Below are 18,074 nucleotides of genomic sequence, written 5' to 3' on the forward strand. Positions count from 1 at the left end.
GCCCCAGGTAAGTGGAATTTGATTTTTATTTTTTACCCACCCTCCCTGAACCTTCCCTTTAAGTATGGAAAGAAAGGATTTTGGTGGGTAAACATATCAACAGACTAGGATCTACAGGTAAAAAAATAAAGGAAAGAGTAAACATATTTGAGAAAACCATATACACAAGGAAATGTCCGAAGGGAATCATTTCCTCTTATTAGGATTTCTTTGCTGACCTCTACAGCTTGAAGCTTCGTTTTGTGACGGCTGGGAGGGAGGTCTGGGGAAAAATCTAACTGGAGAATGGCATAATATATGGCGGAGATTGAGTGCAATTCACGATACCAGTCTATTACTAGTGCAATATAAAGTGTTGGCAAGATGGTATATGACCCCTAAAAGGCTAAACAAAATCAAGTCAAACAGCGATAGGTGTGGAAAATGCAATAAAGGATTGGGAGACTAAATACACATGTGGTGGGGATGCCCAGAAATTAAAAAATGTTGGGGTTCGTTGGAATCATTTTTGAAGGGTGAGAGGAGTACTGGAAGGGGGGGGGGGGGGGGGATACTGGGGGGTGAGAGACGGGGAGAGAGGGAGGGGGAAGGGAGAAATATTAACAGCAGAAGGCGTAATATTCAGCAGTTCAGATCCAGGTGAGGACAAAGCAACGAGGTTTCTAAAAGAAATAGGAACATTGGCTCTAATTGTAAAATACTGGAAAAGTGATGGGACCCCAACTATAGAAGAATGGTGCAGCTGCATGGGTGAAACGTTGGGAACACATGAAGATGGGATAATAGGGAAAGTACAGAGAGTAAAAGATTAGAGAGACATATGGGGGGGAACTGTTGTATAACATGGGGGACCAGTAACAATTAGATGGCAGGAAATACTGGTAGTGGAAAAGAGGAGGGGACTAATGGAGACAGCGGATCGTCCTCTTTTTCCTTTCTCTCTCTCCCTTCTTTTTTTTCCCTCTTGCACTTACTTCCCTGATCATTTTGCCCCTCTGGGCCCTGTAGGCGAATAGATTAGTACTTCGGGTTAGGAATCTATTGAGGGTGGATAGAAAGCACAAGGATATACCCCTCCTTTGCTGTTACCATTAATCCTACCTAATAAAAACCCGTGTCCCTGTGTCCCATGTGTGTGTGTTTGCTCTCTGCGCATGTGCAGGGACGCAGAGACACTGACGGGGAGTGACGCAAGGCTTGCAGGGAAGGGTGGGGCCAAGGGGCAGGCACACATGCGGTGGGCGTGTGTGTGGTGACAGACCTAGAGCCCGTTATTAAATGATTTGAACCCCGGTCTCCTATGTCAGAGGCAGAGCTCTTAACCATCACGCTATCCAGGCACATATATAATGGCAGTCATTATTACAGCTCATAAGCCGGAATTATGAATCAAATTACGCATGCATTCGGAATCACCATCCGTAATTGGGGCAGATCACAGGTGACTATTTCAATGGCGTAATTGCTCAAATTGGCCCATAATTATGGAACAGCCAATTAGGAGGTTGTGATGAGCACCACTGGTCCAGTACCCCCTCCCCCCTTCTAACAGGTCTTCCTGACTACTTATCCCCCCACCCCTCTTGCAGATATTGGCTGCAGAGGAAGGTATAAGATATCTCCTCCCCTCTCCATGGCTTGTACTGACATGGACCTCCTCTATGGCATTAACTGGGCCTAAGCTATATGTCAATAACTTCGGACCTGGTACATACAATTACTGGAATCCAGTTGCATTATGGGTCATGGGAGAGCCGCAGTCACCACAGGAACAGGAGAAAGATGAGCAGATACTTACCTGGAATCATTTCCTCTGTGTCGATTTTTTTTGGGGGGGGGGGGGAATCAGACACCAGGGAAAAATACCCTGATTGTTGCCCAAAGCTACCCCATAGGGTTAAGAGTGCAAGAGCATGCTCGTACAGACTATTATGTACATCCTTCAGCAAAAACTGGCGGCAGAGCGGACATAAGTATACTATATAGCCGTCCCCAAGTGGTTACATTTATTTCGCGTGAACTGCACCTTGCCTAATGGCTGCATATTTGCAAGTCACCTCTATTGGCCAACCATGGTTCACACACCTTTTTGATGTAGCCTTTCCTCTCACTTGAACAGACTACCCCCAACAAATGAAATATTGATTTAATGACTTATTGAGTTGTTTTTCAGTGATTATTACTGCTGCAAGTTCAAGTAGTCCAGACTTCTGTGAAGGTGCATATCTGTTGTCCACACAGTGTCGGTTCTTTGTGCTTTCACCAGCATTTCCTCAAGTTCTGTAGATATTTGAGCAACTTTCTGTGGATCCATGAAAGGGTCATTAGCAGGCCAGTCAGGTAAGTCATTGATGTAACAGTCCACTGGAAATGGGTAGACCACCATTTGGAGATCCTGGAGATGTAAACATTTGTGGAGAAGAGTCTTCAGTCCCTGAGAAGAAAAAGGGTTGTCAGACAAGCCGAGGTATCGGAGACGGAAGCAGCGGCAGAGGGCAGGCACCAGTGTGGACAGGGCAGAGTCACACAGCTTACACTCCATTATGTCTAGGTGGAGCAAGGAAGAAGAGATGTTGGTAAGCAGCTCCTGGAAGGGTGAGAGGAGCAACTCGGAGAGGTTATTCCCACTGAAGTCCAACTTCTTCAGAGATGAGACATGGATGCTCCGAGACAAATAAACACAATCTGCTGGAAGGAGGTAACAGAAAGCCAATTCCAAACTCTCCAGTGGATGCTGTAATCCCCTAAGAAAAGGAAAAAACTATTACACAGTGACACGGAAAAGTGGAGATAATGTCACATCAGCACATATATGACGTGTCCTGGTGGTAATGTCACATCAGCACATATATGACGTGTCCTGGAGGTAATGTCACATCAGCACATATATGACGTGTCCTGGAGGTAATGTCACATCAGCACATATATGACGTGTCCTGGAGGTAATGTCACATCAGCACATATATGACATGTCCTGGAGGTAACGTCACATCAGTACATATATGACGTGTCCTGGAGGTAACGTCACATCAGCACATATATGACATGTCCTGGAGGTAACGTCACATCAGCACATATATGACGTGTCCTGGAGGTAATGTCACATCAGCACATATATGACGTGTCCTGGAGGTAACGTCACATCAGTACATATATGACGTGTCCTGGAGGTAACGTCACATCAGCACATATATGACGTGTCCTGGTGGTAATGTCACATCAGCACATATATGACGTGTCCTGGAGGTAATGTCACATCAGCACATATATGACGTGTCCTGGAGGTAACGTCACATCAGCACATATATGACGTGTCCTGGAGGTAACGTCACATCAGCACATATATGACGTGTCCTGGTGGTAATGTCACATCAGCACATATATGACATGTCCTGGAGGTAATGTCACATCAGCACATATATGACGTGTCCTGGAGGTAACGTCACATCAGTACATATATGACGTGTCCTGGAGGTAACGTCACATCAGCACATATATGACGTGTCCTGGTGGTAATGTCACATCAGCACATATATGACGTGTCCTGGAGGTAATGTCACATCAGCACATATATGACGTGTCTTGGAGGTAATGTCACATCAGCACATATATGACGTATCCTGGAGTTAATGTCACATCAGTACATATATGACATGTCCTGGAGGTAACGTCACATCAGTACATATATGACATGTCCTGGAGGTAACATCACATCAGCACATATATGGCGTGTCCTGGAGGTAACGTCACATCAGCACATATATGACATGTCCTGGAGGTAACGTCACATCAGCACATATGTGACATGTCCTGGAGGCAACGTCACATCAGCACATATATGACATGTCCTGGAGGTAACGTCACATCAGCACATATATGACGTGTCCTGGAGGTAACGTCACATCAGCACATATGTGACATGTCCTGGAGGTAACGTCACATCAGCACATATATGACATGTCCTGGAGGTAACGTCACATCAGCACATATATGACGTGTCCTGGAGGTAACGTCACATCAGCACATATGTGACATGTCCTGGAGGCAACGTCACATCAGCACACATATGACATGTCCTGGAGGTAACATCACATCAGCACATATATGACGTGTCCTGGAGGTAATGTCCCATCAGTACATATATGACATGTCCTGGAGGTAACGTCACATCAGTACATATATGACATGTCCTGGAGGTAACATCACATCAGCACATATATGACATGTCCTGGAGGTAACATCACATCAGCACATATATGACGTGTCCTGGAGGTAATGTCCCATCAATACATATATGCAGAGCCGGATTAAGGCTAAATGGGGCCCTAAGCAAAGTAACTGATTTGGGCCCCCCATCATGTCGTAATAGAATCAGAAGATGCAGCTGCACAGCAATATGTCGCACACACCGGGGCAACCGAGCTACTGGTTGCTATGGGCAAACGCCCGCTTTTCTCTGTGGGTGCACAATGCAGGGAATAGCAGCTGCAAAATGCAGAGTGAGAGATGAATGGCTGGGACATTTGCACTCAGGGGCTGGGGCACCCCTGTGAAGAAGGTGACAGATATAACAACAGCAGCACTTTCCCCCTGCATCTCCAGCCTGGCAATAGCAGAAAGCTGTGGACACCGCCAAACCGGAAGCCTTCCCCAGACAGAATTACATAACCACCACCGAACAACCGATTTCCTCCCAAACTAGACAGCCACCATGCAGCCTCCATCCCAGTGAATACGATAGTCCAGCAGAGAAGGCAGCCGCAGTGGGGGAGAATGACAGCACCAGATGAATCACATTCACCTATTGCGATCCAAGCAATAGAGGTCCCGTCATCCGGAGCCCATCTGTCTCCTCTAGAGTGCTGCCGCTCTGTTACTACTACTATTACTACTTCCTGTCTGATCTGAGAAATCAGGAAGTTCAGAGCGAGCGGCTGCACTGTAGAATAGACTGATGGGTTTCAGATGACGGGATCTCTATCGCTTGGATCATGGATAGGTGAGTGAGCGTTTGCCATCTGCTGCTATCATTCTTGCTGCAGCTGTGGTTCTCTGTGGGAAGGGAGGGAGGAGTGGGCAGCGGCAGAGCGCACAGTAGCAGGAGGGGGGACCTAGGAGGAGAGCCTGGCTCTGAAGACAATCAGCAGCGCACGGTATCATTTGACAAGACAAGACAAATAACATGTAGATCACGCTTTTCTCCTTACGGACTCAAAGCGCCAGAGCTGCAGTCACTAGGACGCGCCCTATAGGCAGTAGCAGTGTTAGAGAGACTTGCCTAAGGTCTCCTACTGAATAGTTGCTGGCTTACTGAACAGGCAGAGACGAGATTCGAACCCTGGTCTCCTGTGTCAGAGGCAGAGCCCTTAAAGGGACTCTGAGCAGTGCCTGTGGGTATGCCTTTAAGCATACCCACAACTAATAAATTACATCCTCACACAAAGTTTTTGTCACAGTAGCAGTGCTAGTCCCAACTCAGCAAATAGCACCCCCCAATTGTTAACCCACTTCCCAAGGTCTATCACTAAACTCCACCTCATGCTGACCCCATTCCTAATTCCACCCCATACTTACCCCATTCCTAAACCCCACCCATACTGACCCCATTCCTAAACTCCACCTCGTATTGACCACATTCCTAAACCCCACCCCATACTGACCCCATTCCTAACTCCACCCCATTCCTAAACCCCCACCCCATACTAACCCCATTCCTAAACTCCACCTCGTATTGACCTTATTCCTAAACCCCACCCCATACTGACCCCATTCCTAAACCCCACCCCATACTGACCCCATTCCTAAACCCCACCCCATACTGACCCCATTCCTAACTCCACCCCATACTGACCACATTCCTAATTCCATCCTCCTCACGCCCAACTTACACCTTTTGATGCTACAATCTAAACTAAACTTCCCCAGACCCTCTACCCAATACTAGACCTAAACAACACCTAACCTCGCTGGGTAGCCCTGATACTCACCTTTCCAGATCTTCACCCTCGGCACCAAATCCTAAGGCAGAAAGCGGACAGACTCAATCACTCCCTGCTCCATCCTAAGGCAGAAAGCGGACAGACTCAATCACTCCCTGCTCCATCCTAAGGCAGAAAGCGGACAGACTCAATCACTCCCTGCTCCATCCTAAGGCAGAAAGCGGACAGACTCAATCACTCCCTGCTCCATCCTAAGGCAGAAAGCGGACAGACTCAATCACTCCCTGCTCCATCCTAAGGCAGAAAGCGGGCAGACTCAATCACTCCCTGCTCCATCCTAAGGCAGAAAGCGGACAGACTCAATCACTCCCTGCTCCATCCTAAGGCAGAAAGTGGACAGACTCAATCACTCCCTGCTCCGCAAGCACTAACCCCTAATCATATCATGCTGGCAGAGCCATGTATGATATTGTACGCTGTAATTACCCCAGGAGCTGTGCTAATCGTCCAGAGAGTCGGGAAGAGCCAAGGTTCAGCTCCTTCAGCGAGGTCAGCTGTCCAATCAGGGAGGAGAACTTCTTCATGGCTTCCTCCATTTGGGGAGACAGACGACGGATGTCGATGTTGCTGTACGGTAGCTTGACGCTTTGCAGGCTGCTGAATTTGCTCATGTAGGGAAGTAGAACATTCAGGCCTTCCAGGCCGAGGTTATTAAACCTCAGGTCCACCTGCCGAACAGCCATCGGCCTCAGCAGCTTCAGAAGCGCCATGGTGCTCCGCAGAGACAATTCCTCAGCCCGGAGGTCCCTGCACTGTAAACGTAGAGGGCCGTATGAGCTGACCATCAGCGCCTCCCGCAGGACAGAGTAGGAAGTACTGTTCACAAAGATATCCACCCGCACCTCAACATAGGCAGAGTTACCAGAGACACCCGCTTCCTGTGTGCGCTCAGCATGACTCCGTCTCCTCTTAGCGGCTTGTGTTGCTTCACAGCAGTGCCGCTTGGAGATATCGATACAAGCTTTAGCGAGGGACACTGTGCGCGCCCAGAGGCTCATCGTGTCCGGACCTTGCTTCAGGACATCATCAGGAATACCGGTCATATCCAGGAGCCGCAGTCTCTGCTTCCTACAAAATATAAGTGTATAATGTTATTCTGATTGGTGCTGCGATGGCTACACAACATAGAAGATACAAATATTCACTCTGCGATTACAAACTGCACACAATCTACAGTGATAATCAATATAGTCATGTGATCTCTACCCCCCCCATTTAGATTGTAAGCCTCTGGCAGCAACACACCCCATGTTTCCAGCTTAATCATCCTCACTGGCGAACACCCCTCTCATGGACTAGAACAAACTATGGGGTCGATTCACAAAGCGGTGCTAACTAAGTTCGAGACTTTAGGCGTGATAACCATTGCACCACGCTGGTGAAAAGCCAGTTTAGGCGTGATAAGTTTAGGCATGATAAGTTTAGGCGTGATAAGTTTAGATAAAAGTAGATAGCGTGCAAAGTCCTGCACGCAAAGCAGCGTCATTAAACTCCATGGGAAGTGCACCAGACTTTGCTAGCGCAAAACTTTTGATCAGCTGTGCACTGCGGTGCTAACCCAGTTGGTGCTTAAACTTATCACGCCTAAACTTATCACACCTAAACTTATCATGCCTAAACTGAGTTCAGGCGTGATAAAGGGCTTTTCACCAGCGTGCTAACTGTTAGCACCACTTTGTGAATCAGGCCCTATGTCTATTTTTACCAGAAGACATTGAACTGCTATTAGACGTTAGCATGATGCAACAACAAAAGTAGTGGGCAGGCACACGGAAACAACACACTGGGGCCACGATTCATCGTTGTCTTTGCGATAACTTTTTCCAGTTCGTTAAATTACTGAATTCGAAGTTAATCGATTTCTAGTTGTATTCATCAAGGTTTTCCGCATTCGGTGTGACTTCTATAAAATATCGATTAACCATTCGGTAACATGTCAATATTTCCATTTTACAGCGGTAATTTAACACAAGGCCATAAGATTACTGTGGAATTGTGGGTAAAAGGCCGTCCTTTGAACACTACGTAGCAACATTCTGAATAGGGCTTAACACCTGGACCAGGATTCTGGAAGTGGTTTGAGACACTCCCACAATTTCGCCAGCTACAGCTTGATAGGAGCCTTTTCTAAAAAAAAAATATATAGTGCAACTAGCAAATTAGTTACCCCTGGCACTGCCTGTGTTCTCTTACAAGATGATTCAAGAGAAATGCCGATGTCCTGTTATAGCAAATAAATCCATTCTCTTACAAATGTATATGGTTGCAGACCTTATTCATGCCCTTCTGCGCCTTTGAATCACTCTCAGCTGATACATAACCACTTCAAATGGCTCCATTTTCTTTGTCAGCAATGATCTGACAGGAATAACGACAGAGCAGTGAAGGAGATAACTAATCCTAAATGTAACGCTAAACCACGCCCACTGAATTGCACTTTCTTCCGTTTTATCGCATCATTACCGAATGATTACTGAATGCTCGCTAACAGTTGTAGATAACTTTGATGAATCCTGAAATTAACTTATCAAGTTCGGTATTTTACCGAGCTGTCGGTAATTGATTCGATAAGTCTTGATGAATGGAGGCCATGGAGAGATTGACTCAGATTGCGATGTGCAGTCAGTCAGTCTGCTCTGAGCTAAAGCAATGTATAGCAACAACAAAAGACAGTGAAAAGCTCGGCACTGCTAATGTTGGTTTATTGCTGATGCATTTTGCATTCAATTTTTGTCAAAAAAAAGTTCAATTCACGTTCAAGCAATTAACATTCAAGGTAATACTTCTCATGCATAAGATGAGGGGTTGTGGGATGGGCAGTGGGTGCCGACTGGTGCATGGCCTGATGACCGAAACGGTCATCCCACTGCCCATCCAACACCCCCCTCATCTTATGCACGAGAAGTATTACCTTGAATGTTAATTGCATGAACATGAATTGAACTTTTTTTGACAAGAAATGAATGCAAAATGCATCAGCCATAAATTAACGTTAGCAGTGCCGAGACATTAGCATGATGTTGTTTTGTTGTGAGTTCCTTGTATATTCACCCATTTATCCACTGTGCAGTATTGCGTAAAATGTTGGTGCTTTATAAAAACAATAAAGAATAGTGTAAGGGCCACGATCAAAGGGCCACGTTGCACAGTTACAAACACTGCTGCCAGAAGGTTGTATGCTGAGGACACAAGTAATTACGGCTTCTACAGTCTATTACATAGATTTGTACAGCAGAAGGAAATGGCAGCGCTTCCAAACAGATGCTGCACCTGAATTGACTACCTGCACAGGTATGCAGAGCTCATATAACGGGCAGGTTACACACCTTGCATTCAAAACAGGTACAGTAAAGGGGGGCGTTAGCTTCAGCATAAGTTGTGCACAAATTATCCCTAATAGACTCTCCAACGGCGGTGACGTGCCCCATAGGAGAGAAACTAACCACTAATCTAGCAGTGAAACATATAAAAAAGTGAAGCATGTTCAAACAATGAAAATTGTCCAAAAAAAAGGTTAAAACCTCAAACTAATGTAACAGTGAAACATATTCAACAGTGAAACATATCCAACAGTGAACCCTAGCTAGTCTAAAATTAAAATCATAATCCTTACCTGGTGCAGCTAGCCATAAATGGTATACACATTTGTTCAGAAGACAGCAAGCAATGGGCAGCGCTCACAGGCTGCAAGTGAAGTGAAAACTCCAGAGATATGCCCAGCCCCTTGGGGCTAAATACACACCTTGAATACAAATCAGATGCAAATTATGTGCTAACACTAATCTAATTTGCATCTGATTTGTATTCAAGGTGTGTATTTAGCCCCAAGGGGCTGGGCATATCTCTGGAGTTTTCACTTCACTTGCAGCCTGTGAGCGCTGCCCATTGCTTGCTATTACATAGATTCACAGAACAATTCACACTGTAATCAGGCCTTGCCCCGCATATATTCCCCCACAATGTTATGTGGAGCCTGAGCCCTGCACCACGAGTACCACCAGGTCCAGATTTACATCACCGGAGCCTATAGGCACAAATGTCCTGCCACCTTACACTTCACCTTCTATGAACCTACAAACTCCTGACAAACTGCAACGCAACTGTGTCCCAGCTGTCACTTCTACCTTACCCGTCACAGGTAGCTACAGGCGTCCCTTACTATTAGGAAGCCAGGGCTCTCCTCAGCATTAAGCAGCTAGAAGAAACTCAGTATTAGGTAGCTGGAATGCCAAGACCCGGGTGAGTAACCTCTCATTAAATTCTGCATAGGGAAGGAGTCACTAGGGGAGAGAGCAGCCTTTCCATCTTCAGGCGCCTGTAGGCACGTGCCTACAGTGCCTTGTGTAAATCCAGCCCTGCGTGCCACATTCAGTCTTAGGATCCTAGGCTTATGTTCCCCTCACAATGTTATGTGAAGACTGGGGCCGGCCCTGCGTGCCACATTCAGTCTTAGGATCCTAGGCTTATGTTCCCCTCACAATGTTATGTGAAGACTGGGGCCGGCCCTGCGTGCCACATTCAGTCTTAGGATCCTAGGCTTATGTTCCCCTCACAATGTTATGTGAAGACTGGGGCCGGCCCTGCGTGCCACATTCAGTCTTAGGATCCTAGGCTTATGTTCCCCTCACAATGTTATGTGAAGACTGGGGCCGGCCCTGCGTGCCACATTCAGTCTTAGGATCCCAGGCTTATGTTCCCCTCACAATGTTATGTGAAGACTGGGGCCGGCCCTGCGTGCCACATTCAGTCTTAGGATCCTAGGCTTATGTTCCCCTCACAGTGTTATGTGAAGACTGGGGCCGGCCCTGCGTGCCACATTCAGTCTTAGGATCCTAGGCTTATGTTCCCCCACAATGTTATGTGAAGACTGGGGCCGGCCCTGTGTGCCACATTCAGTCTTAGGATCCTAGGCTTATGTACCCCTCACAGTGTTATGTGAAGACTGGGGCCGGCCCTGCGTGCCACATTCAGTCTTAGGATCCTAGGCTTATGTTCCCCTCACAATGTTATGTGAAGACTGGGGCCGGCCCTGCGTGCCACATTCAGTCTTAGGATCCTAGGCTTATGTTCCCCTCACAATGTTATGTGAAGACTGGGGCCGGCCCTGCGTGCCACATTCAGTCTTAGGATCCTAGGCTTATGTTCCCCCACAGTGTTATGTGAAGACTGGGGCCGGCCCTGCGTGCCACATTCAGTCTTAGGATCCCAGGCTTATGTTCCCCCCACAGTGTTATGTGAAGACTGGGGCCGGCCCTGCGTGCCACATTCAGTCTTAGGATCCTAGGCTTATGTTCCCCTCACAATGTTATGTGAAGACTGGGGCCGGCCCTGCGTGCCACATTCAGTCTTAGGATCCTAGGCTTATGTTCCCCCACAGTGTTATGTGAAGACTGGGGCCGGCCCTGCGTGCCACATTCAGTCTTAGGATCCCAGGCTTATGTTCCCCTCACAATGTTATGTGAAGACTGGGGCCGGCCCTGCGTGCCACATTCAGTCTTAGGATCCTAGGCTTATGTTCCCCTCACAATGTTATGTGAAGACTGGGGCCGGCCCTGCGTGCCACATTCAGTCTTAGGATCCTAGGCTTATGTTCCCCTCACAGTGTTATGTGAAGACTGGGGCCGGCCCTGCGTGCCACATTCAGTCTTAGGATCCCAGGCTTATGTTCCCCTCACAATGTTATGTGAAGACTGGGGCCGGCCCTGCGTGCCACATTCAGTCTTAGGATCCCAGGCTTATGTTCCCCTCACAATGTTATGTGAAGACTGGGGCCGGCCCTGCGTGCCACATTCAGTCTTAGGATCCCAGGCTTATGTTCCCCTCACAATGTTATGTGAAGACTGGGGCCGGCCCTGCGTGCCACATTCAGTCTTAGGATCCCAGGCTTATGTTCCCCTCACAATGTTATGTGAAGACTGGGGCCGGCCCTGCGTGCCACATTCAGTCTTAGGATCCCAGGCTTATGTTCCCCTCACAATGTTATGTGAAGACTGGGGCCGGCCCTGCGTGCCACATTCAGTCTTAGGATCCCAGGCTTATGTTCCCCTCACAATGTTATGTGAAGACTGGGGCCGGCCCTGCGTGCCACATTCAGTCTTAGGATCCCAGGCTTATGTTCCCCTCACAATGTTATGTGAAGACTGGGGTCGGCCCTGCGTGCCACATTCAGTCTTAGGATCCTAGGCTTATGTTCCCCTCACAATGTTATGTGAAGACTGGGGCCGGCCCTGCGTGCCACATTCAGTCTTAGGATCCTAGGCTTATGTTCCCCCCACAGTGTTATGTGAAGACTGGGGCCGGCCCTGCGTGCCACATTCAGTCTTAGGATCCCAGGCTTATGTTCCCCTCACAATGTTATGTGAAGACTGGGGCCGGCCCTGCGTGCCACATTCAGTCTTAGGATCCCAGGCTTATGTTCCTCTCACAATGTTATGTGAAGACTGGGGCCGGCCCTGCGTGCCACATTCAGTCTTAGGATCCCAGGCTTATGTTCCCCTCACAATGTTATGTGAAGACTGGGGCCGGCCCTGCGTGCCACATTCAGTCTTAGGATCCTAGGCTTATGTACCCCTCACAATGTTATGTGAAGACTGGGGCCGGCCCTGCGTGCCACATTCAGTCTTAGGATCCCAGGCTTATGTTCCCCTCACAATGTTATGTGAAGACTGGGGCCGGCCCTGCGTGCCACATTCAGTCTTAGGATCCTAGGCTTATGTACCCCTCACAATGTTATGTGAAGACTGGGGCCGGCCCTGCGTGTCATATTCAGTCTTAGGATCCTAGGCTTATGTTCCCCTCACAATGTTATGTGAAGACTGGGGCCGGCCCTGCGTGCCACATTCAGTCTTAGGATCCTAGGCTTATGTTCCCCTCACAATGTTATGTGAAGACTGGGGCCGGCCCTGCGTGCCACATTCAGTCTTAGGAACCTAGGCTTATGTTCCCCTCACAATGTTATGTGAAGACTGGGGCCGGCCCTGCGTGCCACATTCAGTCTTAGGATCCCAGGCTTATGTTCCCCTCACAATGTTATGTGAAGACTGGGGCCGGCCCTGCGTGCCACATTCAGTCTTAGGATCCTAGGCTTATGTACCCCTCACAATGTTATGTGAAGACTGGGGCCGGCCCTGCGTGTCATATTCAGTCTTAGGATCCTAGGCTTATGTTCCCCTCACAATGTTATGTGAAGACTGGGGCCGGCCCTGCGTGCCACATTCAGTCTTAGGATCCTAGGCTTATGTTCCCCTCACAATGTTATGTGAAGACTGGGGCCAGCCCTGCGTGCCACATTCAGTCTTAGGATCCCAGGCTTATGTTCCCCTCACAGTGTTATGTGAAGACTGGGGCCGGCCCTGCGTGCCACATTCAGTCTTAGGATCCTAGGCTTATGTTCCCCTCACAATGTTATGTGAAGACTGGGGCCGGCCCTGCGTGCCACATTCAGTCTTAGGATCCCAGGCTTATGTTCCCCTCACAATGTTATGTGAAGACTGGGGCCGGCCCTGCGTGCCACATTCAGTCTTAGGATCCCAGGCTTATGTTCCCCTCACAATGTTATGTGAAGACTGGGGCCGGCCCTGCGTGCCACATTCAGTCTTAGGATCCCAGGCTTATGTTCCCCTCACAATGTTATGTGAAGACTGGGGCCGGCCCTGCGTGCCACATTCAGTCTTAGGATCCCAGGCTTATGTTCCCCTCACAATGTTATGTGAAGACTGGGGCCGGCCCTGCGTGCCACATTCAGTCTTAGGATCCCAGGCTTATGTTCCCCTCACAATGTTATGTGAAGACTGGGGCCGGCCCTGCGTGCCACATTCAGTCTTAGGATCCCAGGCTTATGTTCCCCTCACAATGTTATGTGAAGACTGGGGCCGGCCCTGCGTGCCACATTCAGTCTTAGGATCCCAGGCTTATGTTCCCCCCACAATGTTATGTGAAGACTGGGGCCGGCCCTGCGTGCCACATTCAGTCTTAGGATCCCAGGCTTATGTTCCTCTCACAATGTTATGTGAAGACAGGGGCCGGCCCTGCGTGCCACATTCAGTCTTAGGATCCTAGGCTTATGTACCCCTCACAATGTTATGTGAAGACTGGGGCCGGCCCTGCGTGCCACATTCAGTCTTAGGATCCTAGGCTTATGTTCCCCTCACAATGTTATGTGAAGACTGGGGCCGGCCCTGCGTGCCACATTCAGTCTTAGGATCCTAGGCTTATGTTCCCCTCACAATGTTATGTGAAGACTGGGGCCGGCCCTGCGTGCCACATTCAGTCTTAGGATCCTAGGCTTATGTTCCCCTCACAGTGTTATGTGAAGACTGGGGCCGGCCCTGCGTGCCACATTCAGTCTTAGGATCCCAGGCTTATGTTCCCCTCACAATGTTATGTGAAGACTGGGGCCGGCCCTGCGTGCCACATTCAGTCTTAGGATCCTAGGCTTATGTTCCCCTCACAATGTTATGTGAAGACTGGGGCCGGCCCTGCGTGCCACATTCAGTCTTAGGATCCCAGGCTTATGTTCCCCTCACAATGTTATGTGAAGACTGGGGCCGGCCCTGCGTGCCACATTCAGTCTTAGGATCCCAGGCTTATGTTCCCCTCACAGTGTTATGTGAAGACTGGGGCCGGCCCTGCGTGCCACATTCAGTCTTAGGATCCTAGGCTTATGTTCCCCTCACAATGTTATGTGAAGACTGGGGCCGGCCCTGTGTGCCACATTCAGTCTTAGGATCCCAGGCTTATGTTCCCCTCACAATGTTATGTGAAGACTGGGGCCGGCCCTGCGTGCCACATTCAGTCTTAGGATCCTAGGCTTATGTTCCCCTCACAATGTTATGTGAAGACTGGGGCCGGCCCTGCGTGCCACATTCAGTCTTAGGATCCCAGGCTTATGTTCCCCTCACAATGTTATGTGAAGACTGGGGCCGGCCCTGCATGCCACATTCAGTCTTAGGATCCTAGGCTTATGTTCCCCTCACAATGTTATGTGAAGACTGGGGCCGGCCCTGCGTGCCACATTCAGTCTTAGGATCCTAGGCTTATGTTCCCCTCACAATGTTATGTGAAGACTGGGGCCGGCCCTGCGTGCCACATTCAGTCTTAGGATCCTAGGCTTATGTACCCCTCACAATGTTATGTGAAGACTGGGGCCGGCCCTGCGTGCCACATTCAGTCTTAGGATCCTAGGCTTATGTACCCCTCACAATGTTATGTGAAGACTGGGGCCGGCCCTGCGTGCCACATTCAGTCTTAGGATCCTAGGCTTATGTTCCCCTCACAATGTTATGTGAAGACTGGGGCCGGCCCTGCGTGCCACATTCAGTCTTAGGATCCTAGGCTTATGTTCCCCTCACAATGTTATGTGAAGACTGGGGCCGGCCCTGCGTGCCACATTCAGTCTTAGGATCCCAGGCATATGTTCCCCTCACAGTGTTATGTGAAGACTGGGGCCGGCCCTGCGTGCCACGTTCAGTCTTAGGATCCTAGGCTTATGTTCCCCTCACAATGTTATGTGAAGACTGGGGCCGGCCCTGCGTGCCACGTTCAGTCTTAGGATCCTAGGCTTATGTACCCCTCACAATGTTATGTGAAGACTGGGGGCCGGCCCTGCGTGCCACATTCAGTCTTAGGATCCCAGGCTTATGTTCCCCTCACAATGTTATGTGAAGACTGGGGCCGGCCCTGCGTGCCACATTCAGTCTTAGGATCCTAGGCTTATGTTCCCCTCACAATGTTATGTGAAGACTGGGGCCGGCCCTGCGTGCCACATTCAGTCTTAGGATCCCAGGCTTATGTTCCCCTCACAATGTTATGTGAAGACTGGGGCCGGCCCTGCGTGCCACATTCAGTCTTAGGATCCTAGGCTTATGTACCCCTCACAATGTTATGTGAAGACTGGGGCCGGCCCTGCGTGCCACATTCAGTCTTAGGATCCTAGGCTTATGTACCCCTCACAATGTTATGTGAAGACTGGGGCCGGCCCTGCGTGCCACATTCAGTCTTAGGATCCCAGGCTTATGTTCCCCTCACAGTGTTATGTGAAGACTGGGGCCGGCCCTGCGTGCCACATTCAGTCTTAGGATCCCAGGCTTATGTTCCCCTCACAATGTTATGTGAAGACTGGGGCCGGCCCTGCGTGCCACATTCAGTCTTAGGATCCCAGGCTTATGTTCCCCTCACAGTGTTATGTGAAGACTGGGGCCGGCCCTGCGTGTCACATTCAGTCTTAGGATCCCAGGCTTATGTTCCCCTCACAATGTTATGTGAAGACTGGGGCCGGCCCTGCGTGCCACATTCAGTCTTAGGATCCCAGGCTTATGTTCCCCTCACAGTGTTATGTGAAGACTGGGGCCGGCCCTGCGTGTCACATTCAGTCTTAGGATCCCAGGCTTATGTTCCCCTCACAATGTTATGTGAAGACTGGGGCCGGCCCTGCGTGCCACATTCAGTCTTAGGATCCTAGGCTTATGTTCCCCTCACAATGTTATGTGAAGACTGGGGCCGGCCCTGCGTGCCACATTCAGTCTTAGGATCCTAGGCTTATGTTCCCCTCACAATGTTATGTGAAGACTGGGGCCGGCCCTGCGTGCCACATTCAGTCTTAGGATCCTAGGCTTATGTTCCCCTCACAATGTTATGTGAAGATTGGGGCCGGCCCTGCGTGCCACATTCAGTCTTAGGATCCCAGGCTTATGTTCCCCTCACAGTGTTATGTGAAGACTGGGGCCGGCCCTGCGTGCCACATTCAGTCTTAGGATCCCAGGCTTATGTTCCCCTCACAATGTTATGTGAAGATTGGGGCCGGCCCTGCGTGCCACATTCAGTCTTAGGATCCTAGGCTTATGTTCCCCTCACAATGTTATGTGAAGACTGGGGCCGGCCCTGCGTGCCACATTCAGTCTTAGGATCCCAGGCTTATGTTCCCCTCACAGTGTTATGTGAAGACTGGGGCCGGCCCTGCGTGCCACATTCAGTCTTAGGATCCTAGGCTTATGTTCCCCCCACAATGTTATGTGAAGACTGGGGCCGGCCCTGCGTGCCACATTCAGTCTTAGGATCCTAGGCTTATGTTCCCCTCACAATGTTATGTGAAGACTGGGGCCGGCCCTGCGTGCCACATTCAGTCTTAGGATCCTAGGCTTATGTTCCCCTCACAATGTTATGTGAAGACTGGGGCCGGCCCTGCGTGCCACATTCAGTCTTAGGATCCTAGGCTTATGTTCCCCCACAGTGTTATGTGAAGACTGGGGCCGGCCCTGCGTGCCACATTCAGTCTTAGGATCCCAGGCTTATGTTCCCCCCACAGTGTTATGTGAAGACTGGGGCCGGCCCTGCGTGCCACATTCAGTCTTAGGATCCTAGGCTTATGTTCCCCCACAGTGTTATGTGAAGACTGGGGCCGGCCCTGCGTGCCACATTCAGTCTTAGGATCCCAGGCTTATGTTCCCCCCACAGTGTTATGTGAAGACTGGGGCCGGCCCTGCGTGCCACATTCAGTCTTAGGATCCTAGGCTTATGTTCCCCTCACAATGTTATGTGAAGACTGGGACCGGCCCTGCGTGCCACATTCAGTCTTAGGATCCCAGGCTTATGTTCCCCTCACAATGTTATGTGAAGACTGGGGCCGGCCCTGCGTGCCACATTCAGTCTTAGGATCCCAGGCTTATGTTCCCCTCACAATGTTATGTGAAGACTGGGGCCGGCCCTGCGTGCCACATTCAGTCTTAGGATCCTAGGCTTATGTTCCCCTCACAATGTTATGTGAAGACTGGGGCCGGCCCTGCGTGCCACATTCAGTCTTAGGATCCCAGGCTTATGTTCCCCCCACAATGTTATGTGAAGACTGGGGCCGGCCCTGTGTGCCACATTCAGTCTTAGGATCCCAGGCTTATGTTCCCCTCACAATGTTATGTGAAGACTGGGGCCGGCCCTGCGTGCCACATTCAGTCTTAGGATCCCAGGCATATGTTCCCCTCACAGTGTTATGTGAAGACTGGGGCCGGCCCTGCGTGCCACATTCAGTCTTAGGATCCTAGGCTTATGTTCCCCCCACAATGTTATGTGAAGACTGGGGCTGGC

The 18,074-nt window shown here is 49.7% G+C and overlaps 1 protein-coding gene across 2 annotated transcripts in view; it reads right to left on the reverse strand.

Annotated features, from left to right (window-relative positions):
* Positions 1-2,131: 2,131 nt before the first annotated feature.
* LOC137519291 (leucine-rich repeat-containing protein 14-like) overlaps positions 2,132-18,074 on the reverse strand; it is a 137,651-nt gene continuing 121,708 nt past the window's right edge. For both annotated transcript variants that reach the window (XM_068238237.1, XM_068238236.1), the window contains exons 3-4: positions 6,426-7,067; positions 2,132-2,744 (exon numbers count right to left, since the gene is read on the reverse strand). In XM_068238237.1, the coding sequence (XP_068094338.1) occupies positions 2,180-2,744; positions 6,426-7,067 (1,207 nt within the window). In that variant the 3' untranslated portion in view covers positions 2,132-2,179. The remainder of the gene's footprint in view (positions 2,745-6,425; positions 7,068-18,074) is intronic.

This window comes from Hyperolius riggenbachi, chromosome 5 (assembly GCF_040937935.1).
Source record: "Hyperolius riggenbachi isolate aHypRig1 chromosome 5, aHypRig1.pri, whole genome shotgun sequence".
Classification (NCBI taxonomy): Eukaryota; Metazoa; Chordata; class Amphibia; order Anura; family Hyperoliidae; genus Hyperolius; species Hyperolius riggenbachi.